Source organism: Anastrepha obliqua, chromosome 2, assembly GCF_027943255.1.
Source record: "Anastrepha obliqua isolate idAnaObli1 chromosome 2, idAnaObli1_1.0, whole genome shotgun sequence".
NCBI lineage: Eukaryota > Metazoa > Arthropoda > Insecta > Diptera > Tephritidae > Anastrepha > Anastrepha obliqua.
In genome coordinates this window covers 115710535-115735244 of record NC_072893.1, presented here as the reverse complement: position 1 = coordinate 115735244, position 24710 = coordinate 115710535, and the positions used below count along the sequence as shown (strand labels likewise).

At 34.4% G+C, this 24710-nt stretch overlaps 1 protein-coding gene across 2 annotated transcripts in view; it reads right to left on the bottom strand.

Moving 5' to 3' along the window:
* Positions 1–12606: 12606 nt before the first annotated feature.
* The window catches only part of LOC129237491 (homeobox protein cut), a 133794-nt gene continuing 121690 nt past the window's right edge, over positions 12607–24710 (bottom strand). For both annotated transcript variants that reach the window (XM_054872272.1, XM_054872271.1), the window contains exons 5-6: positions 17465–17867; positions 12607–17379 (exon numbers count right to left, since the gene is read on the bottom strand). In XM_054872272.1, the coding sequence (XP_054728247.1) occupies positions 14265–17379; positions 17465–17867 (3518 nt within the window). In that variant the 3' untranslated portion in view covers positions 12607–14264. The remainder of the gene's footprint in view (positions 17380–17464; positions 17868–24710) is intronic.

Genomic DNA, 24710 nt, shown 5'->3' with positions numbered 1-24710 from the left:
ACTGCCGTTTTCCTCCGACTAAATCTGTCGGAGATGCGAGCGTCACACTACCATTAATGTAAATATTTCCGCTAAAAAACTCTGTATTTACAAAATATTGTAAATAAACCGCCTTTTGCATATTTTTAGTTTCACAATAGAAAATTTATATTAATATAATTTTATTAATTTTATATATTACATATACTTATAATATAATATTTCTAATTAAGTGTAAATCAAATGCTTAATTACAGTATAAAGTAATAACTATAATATAATAATTTATTTATACTGCGAGAATTAAGTTCCTCTACTGTTACGCTCTTCATAACATTTTAGTTTACAAACTAATACATTTTTATGTTGCATTATGTTGCATTGAAGTGTTTTGTGTCTATGAGGAATTTCTTGTTAAAAATGTTAATATAAGCTAATAAATTCAAATAAAATATTATTGATAAATAACGCGCAAAGATATCCAATGCTTGCAGTTTTTTCTTTAATAAATTTATACTTTTTAGTGGGGATTGTTTCGGCGTTTTTTTTTTGTGGTAAAATGTAAAATAGTAAAGTGAGGCTGTTAGATGTCTCGTTTTATTCTTCATTGTTTGCCCTTTTATCCGAACTCACGCTTGAAAATACGTTTGAATTATAGAAGTATACCTTGAAACCTTGAATGTGTCCGAAGTAGTCCGATTGAACCGAACATGAATGTTGCTAGCAACATTATTGCGATATATTTATATTCGCTAACTGGTAATGTTGCCAGACACAAGTTGGTGTAGTGTAGGGCGAATGCGTGCAATCCAATTTGTTTAAGGGGGGACCCTCATTTATCGGGTCAAAAAAATCGATTTTTTGGAAATAATTTTAATCTATTCTACAACTATTTAAGAATATACTTTCAAAATTTCAAGTCGATATCTGTATTTTTGAAGGAGTGACAAAATTTTTAACAGGACGCGACGGGTGGCCTGATCGCCTGTATCCAAAACTTTAAACGCGTTTTTCTCGAAACATCATTTTTCGATTTTGTGTACACAATTGAGAACGCTGTATTGAACCAATCAGGCTTTACAATAGCTCATTTTAAAGATAATTAAATTGTTTTCAATGTGACATTAAGTGTTTTTTTTTAAAAAAAGATTTTCATATTTTTTTGTAATTTTAAAGTCAATTTTTATGCATGAAAAATCACTTTTAACATAAAACTGGGTAAAAAATATCAATTTCGACATTTTTTTTTTAAATCAAAATGTCACATCGAAGGTATTATCCTAAAGTTTTAAAAAAAATTTGGTTTTTTTATTTCAGAAAAAAATTCAGAGCGCTAGAATGTACACAGATAGAATGAGGTGCCATGGACGAGGTGTATATTTCCATACTTAAAATGTTTTTTTTCTTCTCCGAAAATTTTTGTAGACAGTCAAGACATTTATTAAAGTACTTTATGAATTACAAAACGTTTGAAGTTATTTTACCTGAGAAAAAAATTCCCAAAAATGATGCATTTTTCGACCGTCTAAATGAGGGTCCCCCCTTAAGCAATAATATTCTCCTTTGAATCAGATAAAGATGGTATACCTTGAAACCCGAAAGGCATTATCGAGCGCGCTATTAAAAACAATTTATTATTGCTTAGTGCCCGCAGTGTGGCTTGAATCGAGCATGCATGTTGCTGGCAACATTATTGCGATATGTTTTTAGCTGCTCACTGGTGCCAACAAATGCTTCAAATGCATCAATATTGCAATATTTTTAATCTTGACATTTACATATGTAATAAATAAATAGAAAATGTGTCTCGTGCTCAGCAGAAAGAGTTGTGTAAATTAGTTTTTTCTATTCATTGTCTCGAGATACCGAAAAATGTTACTCATACTTTTTGTTTTGTATCGAAATTTTGGGATATTAACTTCTCCAATCAACAATAGTTTGAGGCATACATGTTCGTATTTGTAGGAAACATTTTTTTATTTTTTATATATTTTATTTATTAAAAGAATAGTAATTATTCCACTTGAAAAACTAAAGCATCGACTACTATGGCCTTTGGCTAGGTAGGAAATTTATTTATATTAAATAACGCAGCACAAAGATTCGTAATCACTAAAATTGTCAGGCAATAAAAACAACAACAAACACAACAATAGCAATGTTGCACAATATTTTTAGATTCATGAACAGCAACATTGTTGTACGCCAAATGTTTGTAAGAATGCAATGTTGCACAGCTTTGGCTCTGCCGTCTAGCAACTTTTGCTATTCTTGTATTAGAGAATGTTAATTAACATATTATGTTAATTATGTTATAATAATAATGTTTATTATTAACATAATATAATTAACATAAAAATGTTAATTAACATTCTCTGCCTGTATATGAATTTCTTTCTGCACGCCTGATGCAAAAACGGCTGTCATGTCTATTAGTAATTCAAGATTCAGTAATCAAAGGTGAACAAAAATATATTTTATGTGAATAAACTGCCTTTCAATATTTTATATGACAAAAATTCTATATAGGAATTTATTTTAGAAAAAAGATTTTTTGTTTTAGCTAAGTGAAAGCTCGTTTTGAATTCTTGCATTAGATTTATTTCTTTAATATCACTCGAAAAACTATATATCATCCCGGTTCTACCAGAGTAATGAATACGCAAAACTGAAAATGTTGGAAAATCAAGTTTACATTTTTATTGTTCTATGAAAATTAGGGTATTTAATTGGTTGGTAGGTTGGTTAAAGTGGTGATTCTTCCAGAAACCAACTAGCGCTTTCGCACCATTTTGTTGCCACATCCTCGCTTAGTTACTGATATAAAAAATTATTTGTGGTTTCCTTGTACGCTTCTTATTCTGGGTTGTGACATAGGTTAATCGAGTCCATCCAAAGGTTAATCGAGTCGAGCCATTAACTCAAACTTGGCAAATTAGCATATTTATGCTTCTGGCATAAGGGGAAGGGGGATTTTGAAAATTTTGAAAAGTTTTTAAGAAACCGGAAAACTTTTAAATAAGTATTTTGCAACACTAAGTTTCTGTGATCAAATTGCCATTGTGCCGCCATATCTATTTAGTAAACTTTTTTTTAAGTTGGCGAATTTCTATAGCATTCGCTGACACAACTCAAAAAGTTGGTTTAATTCTCATTGATAATTATTTATTTATTTATTTATTATTCGTTTAGTATTAAACGAAAGGAATTTAAAAGACGGGGTCCAACATGAAACTCCTGGAAGCGACACTTACTTACTTGCTCAATTTAATCGTTAAAAATAAAATTCTTAATTTTTTAGGACGTTTTTTACTTTTATTGTTTTACAATTTGCATTTTGGGGGGCGCAAAGCAATAACTGTGGCTATAAGTTTTGTTATTCCGTTAAATGAGGACACGCATGAGCGGTTTCACCCTCATTTTTTCAAGTGCTGGAATAATTCCTTTAAAATTTCTATATATAAATGCGACCTTAATCAGAGCAACGCAGCTGCAGTTCTTTTAAAAATATAATTAATTGTCAATGAATATATTTTGAAATAATAGGCGATTCTCTAAGAAAGCAGCGGGCGTAAACGAGTTTCTTTTAATGACATTTAATCTTAACCCCATACAGTCAATGTGAAAAAAATAAAATAAAATATATTGACATGTTGCGACTATTTATTTCTTATGTTTTTAATTTTAATTAATTATATAATTTTATACAAAAATGTAGTTCATACAAAAACCATTTAACGCAAACTTTCAAATTTTAGTATAAAATTTATGAAAATTCGCCAAATTTTCAAAGAAATTTCAAACTTTTTAATCGAATTTTCTGATTTCAATTTTCATCATCATAGCATCACAGTTCTGGGTGAACCATTCCTTCGGTTATAACTCGCCTCCACGTCACTTGGTCATCACCCTTTCGTTTGTTATCAGATATGCCAATAGCTCCAAAGTCGCCTTCAATGCTATTCCCCCATCGTTTTCTCGGTCGACCTCTTCTTCTGTCGCAGTGTGGATTTGTTACGAAAAACTTTTTTACAGTTCTATCATTGCTCATTCGTAGAATGTGATCGTACCATCAAATCCCTTGTGCTTTGATGGTCCTGATTACATGTGCAATCCTGATTAGTGTGTCTAACTCGTCGTAAGTGCGGTAAGTGCCGTCTTCAAGTCGTACAGATTTAAATTTTATAGTTCATTAAATTTTGGTATAGTAAAGTGCAAGTTTGAAGTAGGTCAAAAGTCATACTAATTTTTGAGAATTTTTTTCGGTCGCGCTCTTGTGCATTTTCTCCATTTATCGCCTACTCCACATTTTTTTTATATGGAAGAAAACACGCAAAAGCGTCAGCAGTTGAAACTCGCACTTTGTTATACCAAAACTAATAATTTATAAAATTGCATACGCGAAATGTTTGTAAAAATTCTGAGTAAAAAGTTTGCAATGTAGATAATAATTTGCCGAATTTGAATAAATTTTATACAAAGTTTGAAACTTTGCGTTAAATGGTTTTTGTGGTAGCCTGAACTACATTTTTGAATAAAATTAATTAAAAGTAAGAACTTAAGAAATAGTCGCAACTTGTCCATATATTTTATATATATTTGCCAAATTGAAATTAAGATTAAATGTAATTAAAATAAACTCCTTTGTGGTCGCTGCTTTCTTAGAGAATCGCCAATTATTTCAAGAATTGATTAATTAATGCAAAAGCAACGAAGAAACAAGTTCGCCTTGGTGCGCATTGGTCATTAAAAGAGCTGTAGTCAAGTTCTATCTTTTTAGAAGATTAAGGTCACTTTTATTTTTAGAAATTTTAAAGGAATTATTCCATCACTTGTAAAATGAAAGTGAAACCGCGCGTGTCCTCATTTGATGGCATAACAAAAGTTACAGTCACAGTTGTTGCTTTGCGCACTCCCCAAAATGCAAATAGTAAAAAAAATAAAAGTGGAAGCCGTCCTAAAAAAGTTTACTTAACAGTTTCTTTTGAACAAATTTTAGTAAATAATACGAGTAAGTATTGTAATTTCTCGCAGTTTATTGTTGGACCCCACCTTTTAAGATCCTTTAGTTTACTACCAAATGAATAATTAAATTATTATCAGTAAATATTAAACTTACTTCTTGACATTCAGGAGGCTGCTTAAAATAAAAAAAAACCATTTTTACTACATTTGAAGCTCATTAAAAAAAAAAAAATGCATTTTGAATTAAAATTACTTTAAATAAGATACACCAAGAAAATAACGGAGCGCCTACTTGTGCTTCTTTTTTTTCATTGACATTTGCGTTATTAAATAAAGAAAAACTTGGTCTCACTTTCTATTCGAAATTCAGAAGGTATGAAAAGATTCTGTGAATTAGTTTTTTCGATTCAATACCTCGAGATACCGAAAAATGATATTCACACTTTTTGTTTTGTAACCAGCGTTTGGTATATCACCATCGATTTTTTTGACTTTGATAGCTTAAAGTTGGGTAAGTTGGGTAAAGTTAAAATCGAATATCGAATATCGAAAACCGGAGAATCAGCCGAAACAGGTGCATAGTTCTTAATACTGCTTTGTTTCAACAAATAACACTTTCAAATATTCCATTTTCTGTTTTTTGCTTTAAAAATACGTAAAAAAAATAAAAAATAAAATAAAATATTAAAAAAATAAAAATTCAATCTAAAGAATAGCTTTGCAATGTTTTAAGCTTAATAGAAAGTCTAAAAAGTCCCTATAAAGTCAGTGAAGTGATGAGCGGCGAACAAAATATAAAATATACGAAATACGTGTTTTTCCGCGCTATGGAATATAATTCAAAAAGTAATCAAGATATCAACTTAAAATTTAACAGTGATATTCTTTAACATATTGACCTTTGCTTGTACCTTAAATATCATATTAATTATCATTAAAAATATTGTTTTGATCAATTTTTTTATAAAAAGTTTTATTTTTTCACTTCAAATTTTCATTCTTTTTTTTCATTAAAAATAGGCAAGTGCAAGGAGGAATAACATATTTTAAAGGAAAATTGTTGTCCGATTGATTTCAGTTGATTACAAGAGGCTGTACATTGCATGGCGCATATTAAAGAAGCCACGTTTGAGCAGCTGTAGCGCCGCCATTTGTTTTTTATTTAAGGGGTTATATACAGTTAGAATTTTCAAAACTCGATTTTTTTCTTAATGTGCATATATTTAAGAATACACACAGAAAATTTAATATCGCTCCGGTGAATATTTTCGAACTCACGCGCAAATTTGAAAAGGCGTTTCAGAGTGCTTGAAAGTACAAGGCAAACTTTAAACGCGTTTTTCTCAAAATGATGTTTTCAATTAGTCTCAAATTTTAACACGAGCTTCTTAGATTTTTTAGTAATTAATTGAAGACTTTTTCTCACCAATAAATATTTTTTTTTTATAAACAATTTAAGGCCGAAATTTTGGTCAAAAATCGATCTCTTTTTTTAGAAACCGTCATTTTGACAAGAAAATTTATTTTGCTTATTCCTTCGATTAGTTACTAGATTTAACATTACTTTAACAAAATCTGTTTGTATTTTTTAATTTCAAAGGTTCCATTTCAGAGTTATAGTGGTCACCCCAACACGTCTTTTTTGAGAGGAGCTTCCGGAGATCAGCTGTAGCTCCTTTCCAAATAAATATTTTTACTAATACAAAGTCTTAAAATACAGTTACAAAATAACAAAATATGTGTCCAAGTTTTAGATCAATAAATTGAAAAGTTTTCTCAGAAAAAAATCTGGAAAATTCGCTTTTTTCGGCCTTCTTGTTTTTGTTTAGATAATAAATACTCAGTTTTCCGCAAAAAATGTTTCAAAAAACTCGTCGTTTTGTTTAATGCATAAAAATGTAACTCTGTGAATAATTCAAGTCTACTAAATCGAGTTGGCGTGAAAATATGCAGTCAACCAATAAAGTGGTGGGGAGCAGGTACTATTAATTGATAAAGGCGGTTTGGAGTTTTTGATTAAATGAAATTAAAAAAATGCTGCAAACAATCGTCCTTTTCTAAACTACAGGTGAATTTTCTAAAATATGCGTATTTGCCAATTCGGTAACATTTCACTTCAGGAGGGGTCAACAAACCGAAAACAGCAACAGAAACCGCAATGTTCAGCTGGTAGCCACTCGCGCTGTACGCTTGCGATGTATCAAAAAGCAAATATGATTGTGAAGCGGAGTTGGGAAAGAAATAAAAATTTCGAATTTTGATTTTGGTTTATATAATATTTTGCATTTTATTTATATGTATGTATGTAATAATAATCATAATAATAATAATAATAATTTAAAATGTAGGAGGAAGATTTAAAAACGATTTGTTTTGTATTCGCTTACAAACTATGCACTAAAACACTACAAATTACAATACAATAATTACTATTAATCACTAAAAGTGCAATATCACTTAACACTCTATTTATGTGTATTTAATTATTTTATTATTTTAATAAGTAATTACTTAGAAGTAGCAGCTATTTAACTTAAAGGGTAAATTGAAATTAAAAACACGTTTGGTTTTTTTAAGAAATCATTTTTGTGTGTGTACTATTTTCTTATTTGTATAATTTGCATTAAAAGTAAACAATTAAATATTAAATTTGATTTTAACCTATATTTAAATTAAATTATTTATTAATATTAGCCGCGCATTGCCAGCATTAATTATTTCACTATTGCGTTTGTGTGTATTTATATTAAAGGTAGAAATAACCGGTATATAAAATGAATGGGAAAACTTAACGGTTGCATTTGTTTGTTATTATTATATATTAATATTTTTTTTTTTGGTTTTTCCATTTTCAAGAATTTTTATAATACCATTTTCAATTATTTAAATATTTTGTGTTACGCATATTGGTTTAATTTGATTTTTTTTAAATATTTTTTATTATATATTTTCAATTATACAAATAGGAAATCATAGTTTTTAAATGCTTATCACTACTAATATTTAACTTATGATTTTTAACTACTTTTTGTTGTTTACTGTATTTTTTATTGATTTATTTACACAGCGTAGCTTTGTTGCTTTTTAGCTTATTATTGTTTTGTTTTAACTATATTTAATATTTATTAATTATTCTTTGTTTATTAATTTAAAAATTAAAATTTGTTTACCCTTAATTTTTATTATTATTGATTTTTGAAATAAAAACATAATTTTACACTTTTAATATTTACTTGAATTTTTAATACTTCGAAAAAAGTTTGCATATTTTCAAAATTAAAGCGATTTTTTAATGTTCTTTACTACTGAATAAAAAGTTTTAAAGCAGTGGTTTTTTATTTAATTTTTTAATAAAAATTTTAAAGATTTTTGTTTTTACGACGATATGCTTTTTAGTTTCAATTTGTTTGTGTTGTCTTAAAAAATCTAAATTAGTAATTAATAAGAAGTTTTCGTTTCTTTTTGTTTTTGTTTTTGTAAGAAAATGAATGCATTGGCAAGTATACGCATATGTTGTATTTGTGTTTTGCAATTCGCTTGATTTTAAAATATTTCTTTGCAAAGATAACTTTGATTTGTTGTGGAAGAAATCGTGAAAATTTGGTGAAAAATGTGAGGTTAGTTTTTGTTTGTATGGAAATTTTTTTTATTTAGTTAATTTCAATGTTGCTATTATTTATTTTAAATTTTATTTTATTTTATGTTATTAAATATTTTATTTTATAATTTATGATTTCATTTTTAATACTTTAATTTAATTTATATTATATTGAAAATTTATATTATTTAATTTTATTTGATCTAATTCTTGTAATTATTTTTTTAGTTTTATTTAAATTTTTGTATTTATTTTTTTATATATTTATGTTTTTATGTTATATTTTGTTTGCTTATCTTGTGTTATTCAGTCTTTTATTTTATTTTATTATGATTTTATTTTTATTACATTGAAAATTTGGTTTATTTAATTTAATTTGACTTAATTTTTAATTTTAACTTTTGTAATTATTTTTGTATGTATTTATGTATTTATGTTTTTATGTTATATTTAATTTATTTTAAATTTTATATTATGCTATATATACATAGATAGGGTGGGCCATGTAAAATTTGCTTTTTGAATCGGCTATAAAAAGAAAAATCAATATATTTTCAAACTTTTTTTTATTTTGAAGATTGAACATTGTCATTTATGAATGAAAAATAATATCGTTCAAATGACTGCCATGACTGGCTTTACAGTAGGCCATTCGATCAACCCAATTTATAAGCACATTTTCGATTGTTTGGGCTCCTATTTCATGAATGGCAACTTCGATTTCGTGTTTTAAAGCATCAATCGTCTCTGGATGGTTCGCATATCATTTGTCCTTAACGGCTTCCCACAAAAAAAAGTCCAACGGGCTTAAATCACAGCTCCGCGGCGGCCAATTGATATCGGAATTTCGGCTGATTATTCGGTTTTCAAAAACGGTAGCCAAAAGTTCGAGTGTAACTTTGGCAGTGTGACAAGTTGCACCATCCTGTTGAAACCAAATGTCGTCCATGTCATCATCTTAAATTTTTGGAAACAAAAACTCGTTAAGCATATCATGGTAACGCCCGCCATCTACTGTAACCGCGGCTGCTCGCTCATTTTCGAAAAAAAATGGACCGATGGTGCCGCCAGGCCAAAAACCGCACCAAACAGTGACTCGTTGTGGATGCATTTGCTTCTCTACCGACAATTTTGTTTATTGACGTAGCCACCGATGTGAAAATGAGCTTCATCAGAAAAGAAGAAAAAGACTCACCACTTTGGAAATAGGTTTTCAATATTTCCCAATTTTGTTCAAGCATATATATATATATACATATAATTGACGCGTACACCCTTATTGGATGTTTAGCCGAGCTCCTCCTCCTATTTGTGGCGTGCGTTTTGATGTTGTTCCACAAATAGAGGGACCTACAGTTTCAAGCCGACTCCGAACGGCAGATATTTTTATGAGGAGCTTTTTCATGGCAGAAATGCAATCGGAGGTTTGCCACTGCCTGCCGAGGGGCGACCACTATTAGAAAAATGTTTTTCTTAATTTTTGATGTTTTCACCCAGATTCGAACCTACGTTCTATCTGTGAATTCCGAATGGTAGTCACGCACCAACCCATTCGGCTACGGCGGCCGCTATTATGTTATTTAGTGTTCTACTTTATTATGATCCTATTTTTATTATACTGAATTTGTTTTATTTAATTTAATTTATTTTTTATTTTTCTTGAATGTTTTACATTTTATGTTATTAAATTTTTTATTTAAACTTATTTAATTTAGTACTTTATTTATTATGTAATTTCATTTATGTTATTCAATTTTTATTCCTTTATTTAATTTTCTTTATTTCATCTTATTTTATGTGATTTAGTGATATTTTATTTTGTTATGGTTTTATTTTTTTTCTTTCATTTCATTGGCATTATATAATATTATAAATGTTTTATTTATTTTAATTTGATTAATTTTTTATTCTTTCATATAATTTTTAATAATTTTTTTATTGTTTTTTAATGATTTTTTGCATATTTATTTTTTATTACTTTTTTTAATTATTTTTTGCATATTTAATTTTTTTATTATTTGTTTTTATCAATTATGTTTTACATTTTATGCTATTATCCTTTTTCATTTCAATTTAGTGTTTTATTTTATTATAAAATTTATATTAACCTGAATTTATTTTATATAACTTAATTTGATTCCTTTTTTTTAATTTTTGTTTTATATATATAATACCTATGTTAATTAGTTTTTATTTATTTATGTCTTATATTTTATGTTATTATACCCTTTTATTTGGAGTTATTAAATTTATATTAATTTAATTAAATCAAAATACTTGCTCGTGTTGCTTTTGCTCTATTGCCACTAACTGAGTTAGGCTAAAAACGAACAGTCCTGCAAATTAATGGACTACTGCAGTGTGTTCCAAGCTGAGATCTAAGCAGCAACGAAAGCAGCAGACTTAGCCATAGAGAGCACTCCTCGGAACTCTCAAATAAACTTTTGCATTGACAGCCAAGCAGCCATCAAAGCAATATTAGCTGTAATGACAAACTCACACTGCGTACGTCAATGCCATAGCAGGATGAATGAGCTAGGAATTGAGAAACAAGCCACAATCTACTGAGTTCCAGGACACAAGAGAATTGAAGGGAAATGAAGTGGAAATACTAGCCAATGCAGGCACAAGCCTACACGCAACGACTATATGTATTTATAAATGCAGCAATGATTCAAAAAACGAATTCAAGATGGGAAAGAACCAGAAACCTAACCTACTACCTGTTCAATGTGCCTCGATAGGCGCCAAATTTTTTCTACTTAGGGAGCCAATATACTCGTACAGTAAATAATACCAAAAAAGTGCGTGAGACAAAGGAAAGTGGTTAAAAAAACTAACTCTCCTCGATGTCTGATTCATCGTGTAAGATGCGGTCGAAAGCGGGTGTCTTAACCTGGAGCAAGCGGCTTGCTATAAAAATGTGATATTACAGACAGAACTGGAGGCCTTAAGATGTATTCACCAGTGCTTTCCCCACTGACGTACGTGGGGTTGCGCAGGGTTGGTAATCCAGTCGTAAAACCAAAATACCCAAGAAACGGAGATTCCGCTCTATTTTCCGACTGGGAACGACTTTAAATTGTAACGTTACATACATTTTTTTTTTGTATCAACTTATTGTCAGGGAAATCTTCGCTCTATGTTCCACCTGGGAAGAGCACTAAATTGCCAAGGAAACAAAAAAAAATTAACTAAATATTTTTTATATTTCATTTTAATTTAGTTTTATTTATTTTATTTTATTCTCAATTCAATTTTTATTTGCTCTCTTGTTTTATTATGTAATTTAATGTAATATAATTAAAATTAAACAAACCAAAATTTTTAATTAATTTTTTTTTAATTTTAATTTTAATTGTATTTAATTAATTTAAAATTTTCGTTTCTTTCCATTTTAATCGTTGCTTGTTTTATTATTTAGTTTAATTAAGTTTTTATTATATGATTTTTTTAAATTATTATTTTTTATTTGTTAATTAAAATTTTTAAGCTTTATTTTACGTATTTTATTGTATTTTAATTTAATTTTATTTAATTTTTATATGTTTTCTTATGTTATTGTGTAATTTAATTGTATTTAATTATAATTAATTAAAAAATTAATTAATAAAATAAACCAACATTTTAAATTAATTAAATATAATTAAATTAAAAATATAATTAAGTTAAAAATTTGGTTTATTTAAATTTAGTATTTTATTTTTTAGTATTTTATTTTACTTCGTTTTATTTTATATTGTTTTCATTTTATTTTATTGTACTATTTAACCGAATTAAATATTTATTACATTAATATTTTCATATTTATATTATTTAATACTGTTTTATTTAATTTCATTTTGCTTTCTTTTATCTTATTTTTTATTTTATTTTGTTTTGATTTTATTTTATCTTGTTATTTTATTTCATTTAATTTTGATTGCATTAGATTCTTTAAATTTAATTTTCTATTATTAAAGTTGTTTTATTAAATTTTTGTAAATTTTTATTTTTGTATTTTATATTTCTTTGTTTTCATTTGTTTTAATGTATAAATTATTTATTTTATTTTATTTAGCTTCGAACTTAATGAAATTTCCAAACTTTTTTAAAAATTAAGTTTAATGAATTACGTATTTCATGGCTTAATTCTATATTTTTTATTAATTAAATTTTCCATTGGCTTACATTATTGTTACATTACTCCCTCCGCACCCTTTGCAGGTGTGTACCTTATCTTCTTTGCTACGCTTAATTTATTTTTTATTTATTTTAAATTTATATACATGTATGTGTATGTATTTATATATTTTAACTCAGTTGCCTAACTTTAATGCCTTTTAATGCCGTACATTATTTGCTTTTAAATTAAATTATATTTTTTGGATTTTTAATTAATATGCCTGTACCTGCGTTCATATGTTAAATATTTGCTTTACTTTCTACCTGTACTCTATATGTGTGTATGTATGTAGTTGCATATATTACGGTTATTTATCTTAGTCTACATACTTCTACTGTTTAATGCCATTTTTGGTTTGCTATTTGCCGTCTGTCGCTTACTACGAATACTCATTGTTATTATCAACATTTTGTTGTTTTGTTGTCGCTACTAATTATTACTCAGCCTAAAAATTTAATAATAAACGGCGGCTTTTCATAACTATTTGCGCTATTACCACGTGCAAGGTTTTCTTCCATTTATTTTATTTTAATTTACTTTGATTTTACACTGAGATCAAAAAGAGGCCTTCATAAACGCTTCTTTTACATTTGTAATCTCTTTATAATTTAATATATATTTGTTTACTACGTTTTACGCGTGAGTTCAATGTTTTTTGAATTTTCAATTAACTATTTACAATTGCGGTGGCAGGGCGTTTACTATTAAAACTATAACGGTACATAATTAAAGCATTAAATATTTACACTTTAAACTAAATATGTTTGTATGTGTTTGTGTATGGAAAAAGGAGATGAAAAAATGCATAAAAAATTGAAATTAAAGCCTAGGAAAAAAATACTACTACTAAACCTGTTTACAGTCTTTATCGGCAAAAGAGTGTAAAAAATACACAAATGAAAGCAAAATTTCAATTATATTTAATTAGCAAATATGCTTCAAATCAACAAGCACTGCATTTAAATGCAGTATTTTCTCATTATTTTCTCCTCATCTTTCATTGTCTTTAATGTTTGTAAACAAATCACAAATTCCCTAAAAAAAATTTAATTATCAAATTTTCTTCAGCTCTATAGATTTTTAAACAAAATTCAGGTGAACGCTTAACGCCACAAATTGCACAATTCTATGTTCCACATACGCGCCACATTCCACATACCAATTACGCACTACCTTTCAACAATACGCCTTCTTTGAACGCTTAACACTAACGCCATCTGCAGAGCATACAAAATATGTATGTGCCTCAACCCTTGGGCGGACACGTCGGCTTGGGTTGACGTAAAGCAAATTTAGCAAGACAATTTTTAAAGTGTTCGACGCCAACCACGTCAGGTGTGTCGCTTATAACAATAAATTGGACACAACCATCAATTCTCAGTTCTGTGTAAAAATCTATGTAATATTAAATAAACCAGAATCGAAAACTGAGAATTCGAATTTAGGTATTAAGTCTACAAGTAGAACTCCAAATATCACGAGTGACATTCTGCGAACGTTTCCAAAACAACTTGTGTCCCCGAAAGGGTTAATCCTTTTACGCCAAGCGTTTAGTTTTTAATAATTCCACGCGCTTGCTGCCCCCGCGGCTGTAGGCACGGTTGCGTTCGTTGTCGGCACGCCAGCTGCCGTTGCATCGTCTTCGTGACTATGCCGCTGCACGCGCACCATGCGCAACTTTTCCTCGCTCACTACTTTTAGCTTCTCTTCGCTTGTCAATCCTGTGGCCAGTGTCGCAGTCGTTTCATTGTCACTATCACAATCTTCCTTTTCTTGTTTGATGCGCACCTCGGGCTCCATGAACCGCGGCTGCTCTACATCTGTATCGCACACTTCGGCACGTTTATTCGCCTCCAAATCGACATCGGTGGCTTCGTCACCTTCGCTTCGATTAAAATCGGACGGTTGCATAACGCAAACACCATTGATGATGCGCTCTTGTTCGGCTGCGGACGGTGGCATGCCTACTGCGGCGGCTGCTGTCGCTGCTACTATACCATTGGCATCTGCATTTGCGCTTGGTCCAGCGGGATTCACCCATTGTGGTGCTGCCGGTTTGCGTCGCGAGCTGCGCATACTGGCGCTTAGACCGCCCATTAAGTAGCTGGCTGCTGCGGAGAGTGGCGTGGAGCGTGGCGTACTTGTACCGTCTTTATAATCACCGCTGAGGGACTTGTCGTCGGCAACACCATCACCACCGTCCAGCGATTCATTGTCACTGAGATGACTTTCGTCGAGATCATCATCGTAGTCGACACTGCGTTCACGTTTCAGTGAGCTCATCGTTAGGTCGAGACCACTCATTTGCTCTTTGAATGCCTGGTTGAGTGCGTGCAAGTCAGGCTCACCACCGGCACCTACGGCAGCAGCAGCAGCAGCAGCGGCAGCAGCACCTGGCATACCGGCTAGGCTGCGCCCGAGCAGCGCTGCGGCGGCGAAGTAAGGCGGGTAGGGTAGCGTTGGTGCGCCACTCAGTCCCATGCGCTCTTTGTGCAGCTCGAGTAGACGTTGTTGCAGCAAGATGCGGAATTGGACGGGATCGAAAGGCGTTGAAGTGGTATTTTCTCGACTGGGTATTGGATTGTCAGCGCCGGGCTGATTGTGTGGCACCTGTTGTTTTAGGCGCATGCGGTGATTGTGGAACCAGTTGGTGATGGTGCGTGTGGCGAGACCGAGTTCGTTGGCAAGGAACTCGATGGTGCCTACATTTGGGTAGGGATCGAGTTGGAAGGCGAGCCGCAAAGCTTCTTTTTGCTCCTCGGAGAACAGCACACGTTGTTTCTTGTTCGGTGGTGCGCCACTTACCGATGAGCCAACAGAGCCAGGGCCAGGCGAGCTGGTGTAAAAGTCGTTAGTATCGTTGCTAGATGTGTCTGAGCTGTTGTCCTGTTGATTGGGACCAGTAGAACGTCGTCGCTTGCTCGCCTCACGTCGTTCGTTCTTAATGACTTGCAGGCGTTCCACGTTGTTGGCATCTGATAGCCACAATTGCATGCGGATGAACGGTTCGCGACCCTTGATGGAAAGCATGTGCCAGGGCTTTGGTTTGCTGAGTAGCTCCGAAACGGAACCTTGTGATAGGCCAAGCACAGCTTCACCGAAGATCTTCTGACCGATGTTATTGGCAAGTAGAGCTTCCTTAATTTTTGTAGTGATGACTTGTGTATCAAGATCCTGAGTAAGCGCCGCCATCTCGTATACGGTGGGCGACATATGCTGGTGCATGCTACGCATTGCGTTCGCTGGGTGTGGTGAATGTATTGGCATCATCATCGGCTTTTTATCGCTACCGGGTGTGCCTGGCCCAGCATTGCCGCCAGCAGCGCCAGTTGGTGGTAAACTGATCGCGTGCTGTGGTGGGAGTCCGGGCGAGGTTAACAACATGCTTTGGTGGTGCGCCGCTTGTGCAGCAGCCGCTGCCTGTGCCGCTTGCACGGCGGCGGCGTGTTGGTGTTGACTCTGCGCTTGCTGCTGATGTTGCTGCATAGCGGCGGACATAGCTGCCGCCTGCATTTGCTGCATAATGTGCTGAGCTTGTGTAGGCTCCTGCAGCTTTAACTCGTTCATCATCTTTTGCATGGGCAACGAAGCACCCATTTTGCTGGCCAAACCTTGTGGTATTTGAGGTGTGCCACTATAGCTGCCGGTGCGCATTAACTTCTCGGGTGCGATCTTGTATTGGCTGGCCACTAATTTGTGTACAGCATTTTCGTCTTCGAGGAACATCTTCATACGAATGAATGGTTCACGTCCCTTCTGTGTCAGCATGTGCCAAGGTTTTGGACGCGCCAACAAATCGGAGACGGAACCCTGCGAGAGACCGAGTACTGACTCGCCAAAGAGACGCTGCGATATGGAGTATTGAGAGAGTGCTTCTTTGACGCGACGCACAATATCTTCGGTGTTGAGATTGTTAAACATGTCGAACTGTTGCTGTGTGATTGGTGGCAAGACGGCTTTGGTGGGACGCTGTGGAGGTGTATGATGTGGTGGGACGGGTGGTTGTGTGATCAACGAGTTGGTGATAGACGCCATGCGCTGCAGTGGGCTTGCGGTGGCGGAGAAATCATCATTGGGTGTCATCGCGGGCGGCAGTATCGAGTTGCTTAGGGGACTGGGCGCAGTCGAGTTGCTGGCACCATGCATGGCAACTGAAGCGTTGCTGGTGGATTGCGGTACCGGTGTGTGGCTGCCACTGCTATCCAATTTGCGCGAATGCATCGACATGCCCGAATTAGAATGGCGATCCAAGCTATCTGTGTTGGGCAAGTCTTTGGCATGGTTGCTGTTGCTACCACCGGCAATGCTGCCCGACATGGGTGCTGCATTGCTATTGCTATTGCCACTTTGTGAATCCATGGAGTTGTTCGAATGCTCGATGGAGCGTTGCCCATTCACTTTAATAACATCTTTGGGATCCTTAGTCAGCGTGAGGTCCTGAGCGCCATTCAGCATTTGTTGCTGCAGCGCCATCAAGTTGGAGAAATTAGGGAAGTTTGGCAAATTGCCTGCAGCAGCAGCGGCTGCGGCATTTTGTTGCTGTTGCTGTTGCAATTTGGCCATTTCACGTTCGTAGGCGAGACGTAAATTCTCATCGCCGCCCATCATATTGGGTAGACCACAGCCGCTGGGCATGCCACCGGCGGCGCTGAAAAAAGGCGAGAGCAGAAGACTACAAAATTAGGTGGTTTAGCAAAATGCTGTGCGGAAACATGAAATAGCAAGAGTGGATAAAAGACAAGGAGAGACTAGCTTACCCTGGAAAAGCGGCTTCGCGTGGTGTACGCATCAGGAACTCTTGATAAATGCGCGCCATTTTGTCGGGTGTCAACTCCTGCTCCTGACGCAGGCGATGCTGTTGCTGTTGTGCGGCAGCTGCCGCCTCCTGCTCCTGCTTCAATTGGCTGCTGCTCTTGTAGAACGGCGATGTGCAAAGCGGGTGTGGAGACTTGGAATCCTCATTGCTGTGCTGTGACTCGTCATGCGCCGAGCGACGGTGCTGCTCCTGCTGCAGCTGCCGCTGTTCGGCTTCTTTTAACTGCTGCTGCAATGAGCCTGGTGTAGAGTTCTTGATCATGCTCGATGCCTCGTTGAGTATGTGTGCGAGACGATCTTCGGGCATGGAGTCTTCGCGACCACCATACGGCGGCAAACCGGAATCTGTAAGGCAAAAACAAAAGAAACAAAGAGATTGGAGTTTACTAATATGCCCTCATCGCATGATTGTTTTAAGTTACAATTTTGAAAGTGCAACACACTAACCCAGTACGGCGACATGTCGTAAGCCACAACGGCCATAAATAAGCCATTAGTCGACATAAAATACACAGCGAAATCAAAAGAAATAAAAAGAAGAGAAGTAAGAGAAGGATTAGCCAACAGCCAGTCAAATGACGAATTGATAGGCACTGTCATTGATGGTCAATGGATTTCTCGGCCGATTGCCTGCACCACTGCGCCACTGGACCACAGTAGATATGCTGTCTGCCGTCTGATCGCTTTATAGACGCGTTTATCGCACGCGCGTATATGTCATAAAGGTGCGGCCGGTCAAATATAGCGACGAGTTAAATGTATTTTTATGAGTGCTGAGTGCTGAAACTAAGACGCCAAACTGAGCTGCCCTAGTAGTGGAGCGGCGGTCTGAGACTCAATGAATTTATTGGATTTATTGATAGATGCCGCGGCAAATCAAGTTTGCCATCAGTTGTGCCAGCATTCATAACTCAAACCAATTCAATGCATAGCCGTCTGAGAATGGATGGGATAAATATTTTGGGTTGGAATTAAGCCATAAAAATGGCAATCGGTCGCACTGCAGTATGTTACCACTGGCAAGATCAGTGGCGGCTAAATTCATGTGCCATCAATGCACACGATTGTATGTAAATGCTTTATTGCCTTTGCAAGTTTTTGCTTTGCTTTACTCCCATTTGAAATGCTAAAATATTGGTGGTAAATTAAGCATCATAAAAATGCAATTTGGTGCTTCCTGCGATTGATGCGTAATGCGCTTGGAGCACTTTACCAAGCAATAAAATAGTATTGGCTACATCGGAGACTTTAAGCAATAAATTTGCACTTACTGACATTTTTGTGTTGCGGTGTGTGGTTTGAAAGGAAAGAAGAATGTTCAAGCACAAAAGTAGTGACAGGATGATGGTGAAAGTGCGCTTGAGTCAGTGAAAAGTGGCCATGAGTTCCAAGGGCATTTCGGCAGCAACAGCAAAGTTTCATAAATGAAAGCAACTAAAAGGTCGAAATGATGGGGCAGTGAAAGAGAAGGAGCGAAATTGTTAAAGGAAAATATGCTAAATTGGGTTAGTATAGCAGGTTGAAAATTCATTGTCCAGCTGAATGCTTATGCTATAAATGTTCTCATATCAGCATGATCACGCGGGGAAGGACTTTTGGACAGGGGAAGGACAGCGTGTAGTTGGTTTACTATATGGAAGGCTGATTAAAGCCAGTGTCAAGCACGCAGATTGAAATTAAGTCCACATACCACGCAAAGCTTTTAAAATATTCCCCCGATCGATCAGTTCTATATTACCGCAAAGATCTGTACATACATATGTACATCTGGCCAAGGACTGTCACTCTTTAAGCATTTCTCAAATATTTATGGATGTTAATGCCGTTTCAACAACAACAAGAAAGCTTTTACATCATCCATTCGTTTTATAAGCCTGTTAAGAAGTGTAGACATAAGCGAAAGTTAATCAAATAATAGGACAAATTGCGGCTAGCTGTTATGTATTGCAGTCTCCGACACAAGACGAGTCAATTAACATACATATTTTAAGAATTTACTTCTTGAGAGTTTAAAGCAAATCTCACCCCTCAGCAGTTGTGACCACAAAATTAATGAAAATAGAGTTCCAAAGCATTTCATATCGCCTCCTATTCTCCAAGCTAAGCTCCCTCCGACTACTATTGGTTGGCGAGAAAAAGATGCTATTCAGAAATATTGTCTCCCGAGGGGTGACCGCTATTAGAAAACAACTTTTTCTATCAATTATTGTTTCATACCTGGCGGCTCGAACCAGTAAACTTACGAATGATAGTCATGCACCAATCCATTCGGCTACGGCGGCTATGTAAATCGTTAAAATTTCTAGTTTTGTGCGCAGATTGGATATAAAAGACTACAGTTAGTAGTAATTAAAATATGACTTCAGTGATTTGGGGACTCCAGCTGCTTGTGTCTAGCTTTTAGTGGTCAGTTGGCTTAAATGAGATTTTTTTAAATTTTTTTTGTGGTGGCTGAGGTAGGGTTCAAAGGCTTAAATGGGGTACATGGCAAGAGCTTACTGATAATAAGCAAGCAGCAGCGTGTGATTTTTTTTAGTTCTTCCACAAGTCGGTTGATAATTCCAGTCATGCCTGCTAGGCGAATGAAATAATAAGACAGTTGGGAGTTGTTGGCATGTTTGCCAGTTAAATGAAATAAATAGTAAGTAGATAGAACAAGTATACATACAAGTATATATAGTGTGGGCATCTTATTATATTTTCAAGCAACGCAGAGTATTAATTTATTTATATTAGAGTAACTGAAGTTATTAATGGCTTTAGTAACTGAATTAAATCATATTCGAGTGCGTGGTTTTGGTGATAGTGAGGGTAATCTTTTCTGGGCACCTCAATAGGTCACTGTGGCCACCGGGTGTACTCTTTTTAAGAGCAGTTCGTTTAACCTAATCTGGTCTAATTATTGAACATCAGCTGCTTAGAGAAGTTTCAGCGTAGAGGTGTGAAGAGAAAGAGAGACCGACCAAGAAAGAGATGGGTTGATGCCATAGAAGCAGACTTAAAAACGATGAACGTTCGTAATTGGAGAAATTAGGCTAGAGAGAGACTGAATTGGAGAAGGATTGTTGATGAAGCTATGGTCCGCCACAGACTGTGAAGCTAAAAGAGAGAGAGAGAGGTGTGAAGAGAAGAGCGAAAGCTGGGAAGTTATTTTGATAACAACTGAGAATTTTTTAAAAAGATAAAATGAAATTTTAGATTGGAATTTCACAAGGGGGTAAATCAAAAAGCTATTTTTTTTTAATTAAGCTCAAGAAAAAATTTTAAATTTAATTTTTAATTAAAAAAATTATTAATTTATTAAAAAATGATTAAATTTTAATTTTAATTTAAAATTTTATTAAAATTGAAATTAAATAATTTTAATTTAAAATTTTATTAGTTACACATTTTTTAGATGATTTTATAAAACTTCAACGTTAAAGGTGATTTTATAAAACTTCACTTGCGAAATTTGCACCCACTCCCCTCTAATATTCAACTCAAATCACTTCGTTATGCACGCAAGTTTTTTTTAGAAAAATCCATATCTTCAAACTTCATAATTTAATTAAACTCGTAATTCATTAAAAATAATTATATTCCACGTGAGTGCGCTCTTGTTATTTTTTGTCAAAACTCCCTCCAAGTATTATGCTATTTTTAATTGCCATACTTTGTATTGAATACTTTGTATAAGCGCTTTGGTATTATAAGTAAATAAAATAAATAAATATGCGGCAACACAAGCGGCATGCTCAAATCGTTTTAAATGACCAATTAACGCATCAAACGCAAACATTGAATAATTGAAAAACAAAAAAAAAATCGAAATAAAAAATTCCACATATTTTATGCTTCCAACTCTAAAGCACATAAATCGCGCGCGCGGGTTATCACGATTGACCAACAATGAGCCACAAGTGAACCACTCAACTGGTCAATCGGTGTAAGCACACCAGCGGCCAGCCACGCCTGAATCCTTCATTTTTCCAAATAATAATTTTTTGATGCCACCATTCAAATACCTTAACAAACGAGCCAGCCAGCCAGTCAGCAGTCAGTCAGTGTCGCCGCTCATTTGCTTGCATACCACTTTGCATTGGCATGCAATGAGCACAAAGTGCAACAACAAACAAATGTTGAACTGTGCAATGTTAGTGGCATGTCGCTAACGCTGGGTGCCGCGTTATCGGTCCACATTTGAGCGCATTGACGAGAGTTTGAGCATACGTCACACTTATTAAACACGAAAATATGGATATTGCAAAAAAATTCACATCAAAGCATAAAAAGTGAACTGATGACTGACTGACTGCACATTGATGAGCTTCTCTGGTTGGGTGAGGGTGAGAGAAGTGTGTGGTAGTAGCAAAATAGAGATTTGTTGCAATTGGGGTGTGGGCGTCGCCCAAGTGCAATTTGCAAACAAACGTCATGCCAGCAAGCAAACATTTCATCAAAAAAAAAATTAAAAGGTTAAAAAAAAAAATTAAAAAAAAGTCAAAAACAACATAAACTTCAAAATGCGGCCATCAATAGTCAATGCAGCAGTTCAAAAACGCACACGTGGTTGGGGCGGCAGCATAAAAGCATGAAAGGTTGACGAAATCATGGTTGGCTTGCTGCTTGGCTGGTTGGACAACCACAATTCGCTTGTTGAATTGCAAAATAATAGTAAAAATATGAAATACCAGCGGAAATCATGGCATGGACCACACTAATTTGGCACGCGCCAAACTCAATAGCCTGGCGGCAAAATCATCATTTCATTTCAATACGAATTCAATTCCATTGCAATGCGGCTCCTGGGAGTGAGTGGTAGCCTAGCAGTGTAGAAACATGCAGGGCATTTTCTGCACGGAGGTTAGTATGGGGAATTGCGGTGTTGAGAAATATTGATTCAATGCAACTGAAGTTTTTTGAGGAGCAGCAGTTTAGTGTTGGAGGAAAAAAATAGTGCTAGCGAAACAAGAAATTACCAGAAATTTGAACTAGCAAAAAAGCTGAGGAAGAGCAGCAGCAGTGGAACTAAAAAAACGCAGACAGGTGAGTGATAGCTTGTGCTTTTGTCTAAAGCATATTTTTGCTTGTTTTCTTTGCAGATTATAATGCTAGTTGTCAATCAACAAATGTCATCAATGTTGCACTTGCTAAGCTCTGCGCACATCTGTGGCATGGGAACCCATATATGAGCGCGTCTAAAGACACAAATGCCAAGGAGAAACAAAGGAAAGGATTACAGCTAAAAAAACACAAAGAAAGAGAGAGAAAAAGAAAGAAGAAAAAAACATAAAACAAGGACCACGATACAGAAAACTTCGTTAAAAAAAAATCGAAATAAAAAGAAAAAAGTATATCTACAGCATTGACGAAGGGAAATCACTCGCTTGAATAATTGAAAATCGCTTTACAACGAGATGGAGCTAAAGCTCAATTGCCAGACGGATGGATACCCAAAGGAGCAAACACTTGGCTCGACTAGCATTGTGCAAAAGGAAGCAATAAATGATCACTCTTGTACGTAGCGCCATACGAAAGCAACAATCGAGCCATGTGCGCCTGCTTGTGTCGAGGATAGAGCAAGCAGAGGATAAGCGTTTAGCAATACAATAGTGCCTGCAACCATTTGGGAGACGAGCATGGAGCGGAAATCAACACATGAATGACAAATGGCAGCAGCAATTTTGCTCTCTTTTTGCGACATAACTGTGGCAACGCCTGATTGCGGAATTGTAGAAAAAATGCGCTATTTGGCAATGGCACGAAATTCAATTGAAAAGCATCATTCAAGCGCAAAGTATTGAATGACGATATGATGCGCTCACATATACGAGAATGTATGTATGAATATATGTATGTGATAGGTGGACATTGATAGCATCGACCACAACAGCACGGAAGTGATGTTGGTTTGCTAAAGCTGGCAGCAGGAGTTTGTTTGGCCAGACCGCAGGCGTTAGTGTTGCACGTTTTTTGTGTGCTTTCGAGCAAAGCCAAGTGTTAAACTGTGTGTTGACAGTAGTGTTTGATTAGCTAGAGCACTTTTTTCGAGTATTTGTAAAACTGATTTGCTGCTTCAGTGTTTTTTTGCTAGTATTGACTAGCTACAATAGTTGCTGCTTTGGTTTGTATTAGTTGGAGTTGGTTGATTGTTCGTGTGCAGCGGCAGGTGATGCCCAACAAACTAAGTAAGTGTTTAGGAAAACCAGGAAGCAAAAGACTAGAAAATTGACAAGTAGATTAAGTTGATGAACTTGAAGTTGGTTGGCTGCGCTATTTTGCAGGACTTATTGTGTTGCAAAAAAAGTGAAATAAGTGAGGGGGAGCATTTTTTTTGCGCCTTACTGGAAGAGAGTAAAAATAGATTAGAGGTTAAAAAGAAAGTGGTTTAGTAAGCTGCTTTTTGAAGAATGTGTAAGAGAAATGTTTGCGGAATTATTGAAATGTTTTTTTTTGTGATTAAGAGAAGATTTGATGAATAAAACTCAATACGAAACTTTTGTAAATCAATACTCTATATGTATGACCAAACTTTAATTTGATTTTGTTGAATTTTTTTGGATTTTGTCTTTCAATCAAACGTTACCACTTCGAATTGTATTTTCAATTTAAACCCAAGCGGTAGCATTAATCACTTTTGATGTTTCCTTGACCAAAAAAACAAAACACATAAATTAATATTCAAACAAACTCATATTGTTCTCATCAATGGACAGTCATAAACGAGATAAACGTGCTTCAATGATCAGCCATGCTGGAGTGGATACTTACAAATGAAAAAGTTTTAGATATGGATATGAAAAAAAAAAAAAATATATATATATATATACATATACTGGCAAGTCAAACGACCTCCACAGCAACAATATACGTTTCCGCAAAAAAATCATATTTCAATTGTCTTTTGTCTGCGACTAGCAAGGATTAAACGTCTGGCGTGCAAATATTCAATGTCTGAAAGCCAGCTGGCTATGTACGAGTATTTGTTGTTTGTATGCTATTACAACATAAAATATTTGATTTGATTATTTTCAAAGTGGAAGCGCGAATGTCCTTTGAGTTGCGCTTTTCATTTTGCTGATGAGTGTGGCTTCCTTTGGTCCAAAAAAAAAAAAAAATAAATAAACAAGAAAAAAAATGAACGTAGCCAATCTTTACTTGTTTGCAAAAGAATTCATACTTTTTCTTTCACAGAAAAAAATAATA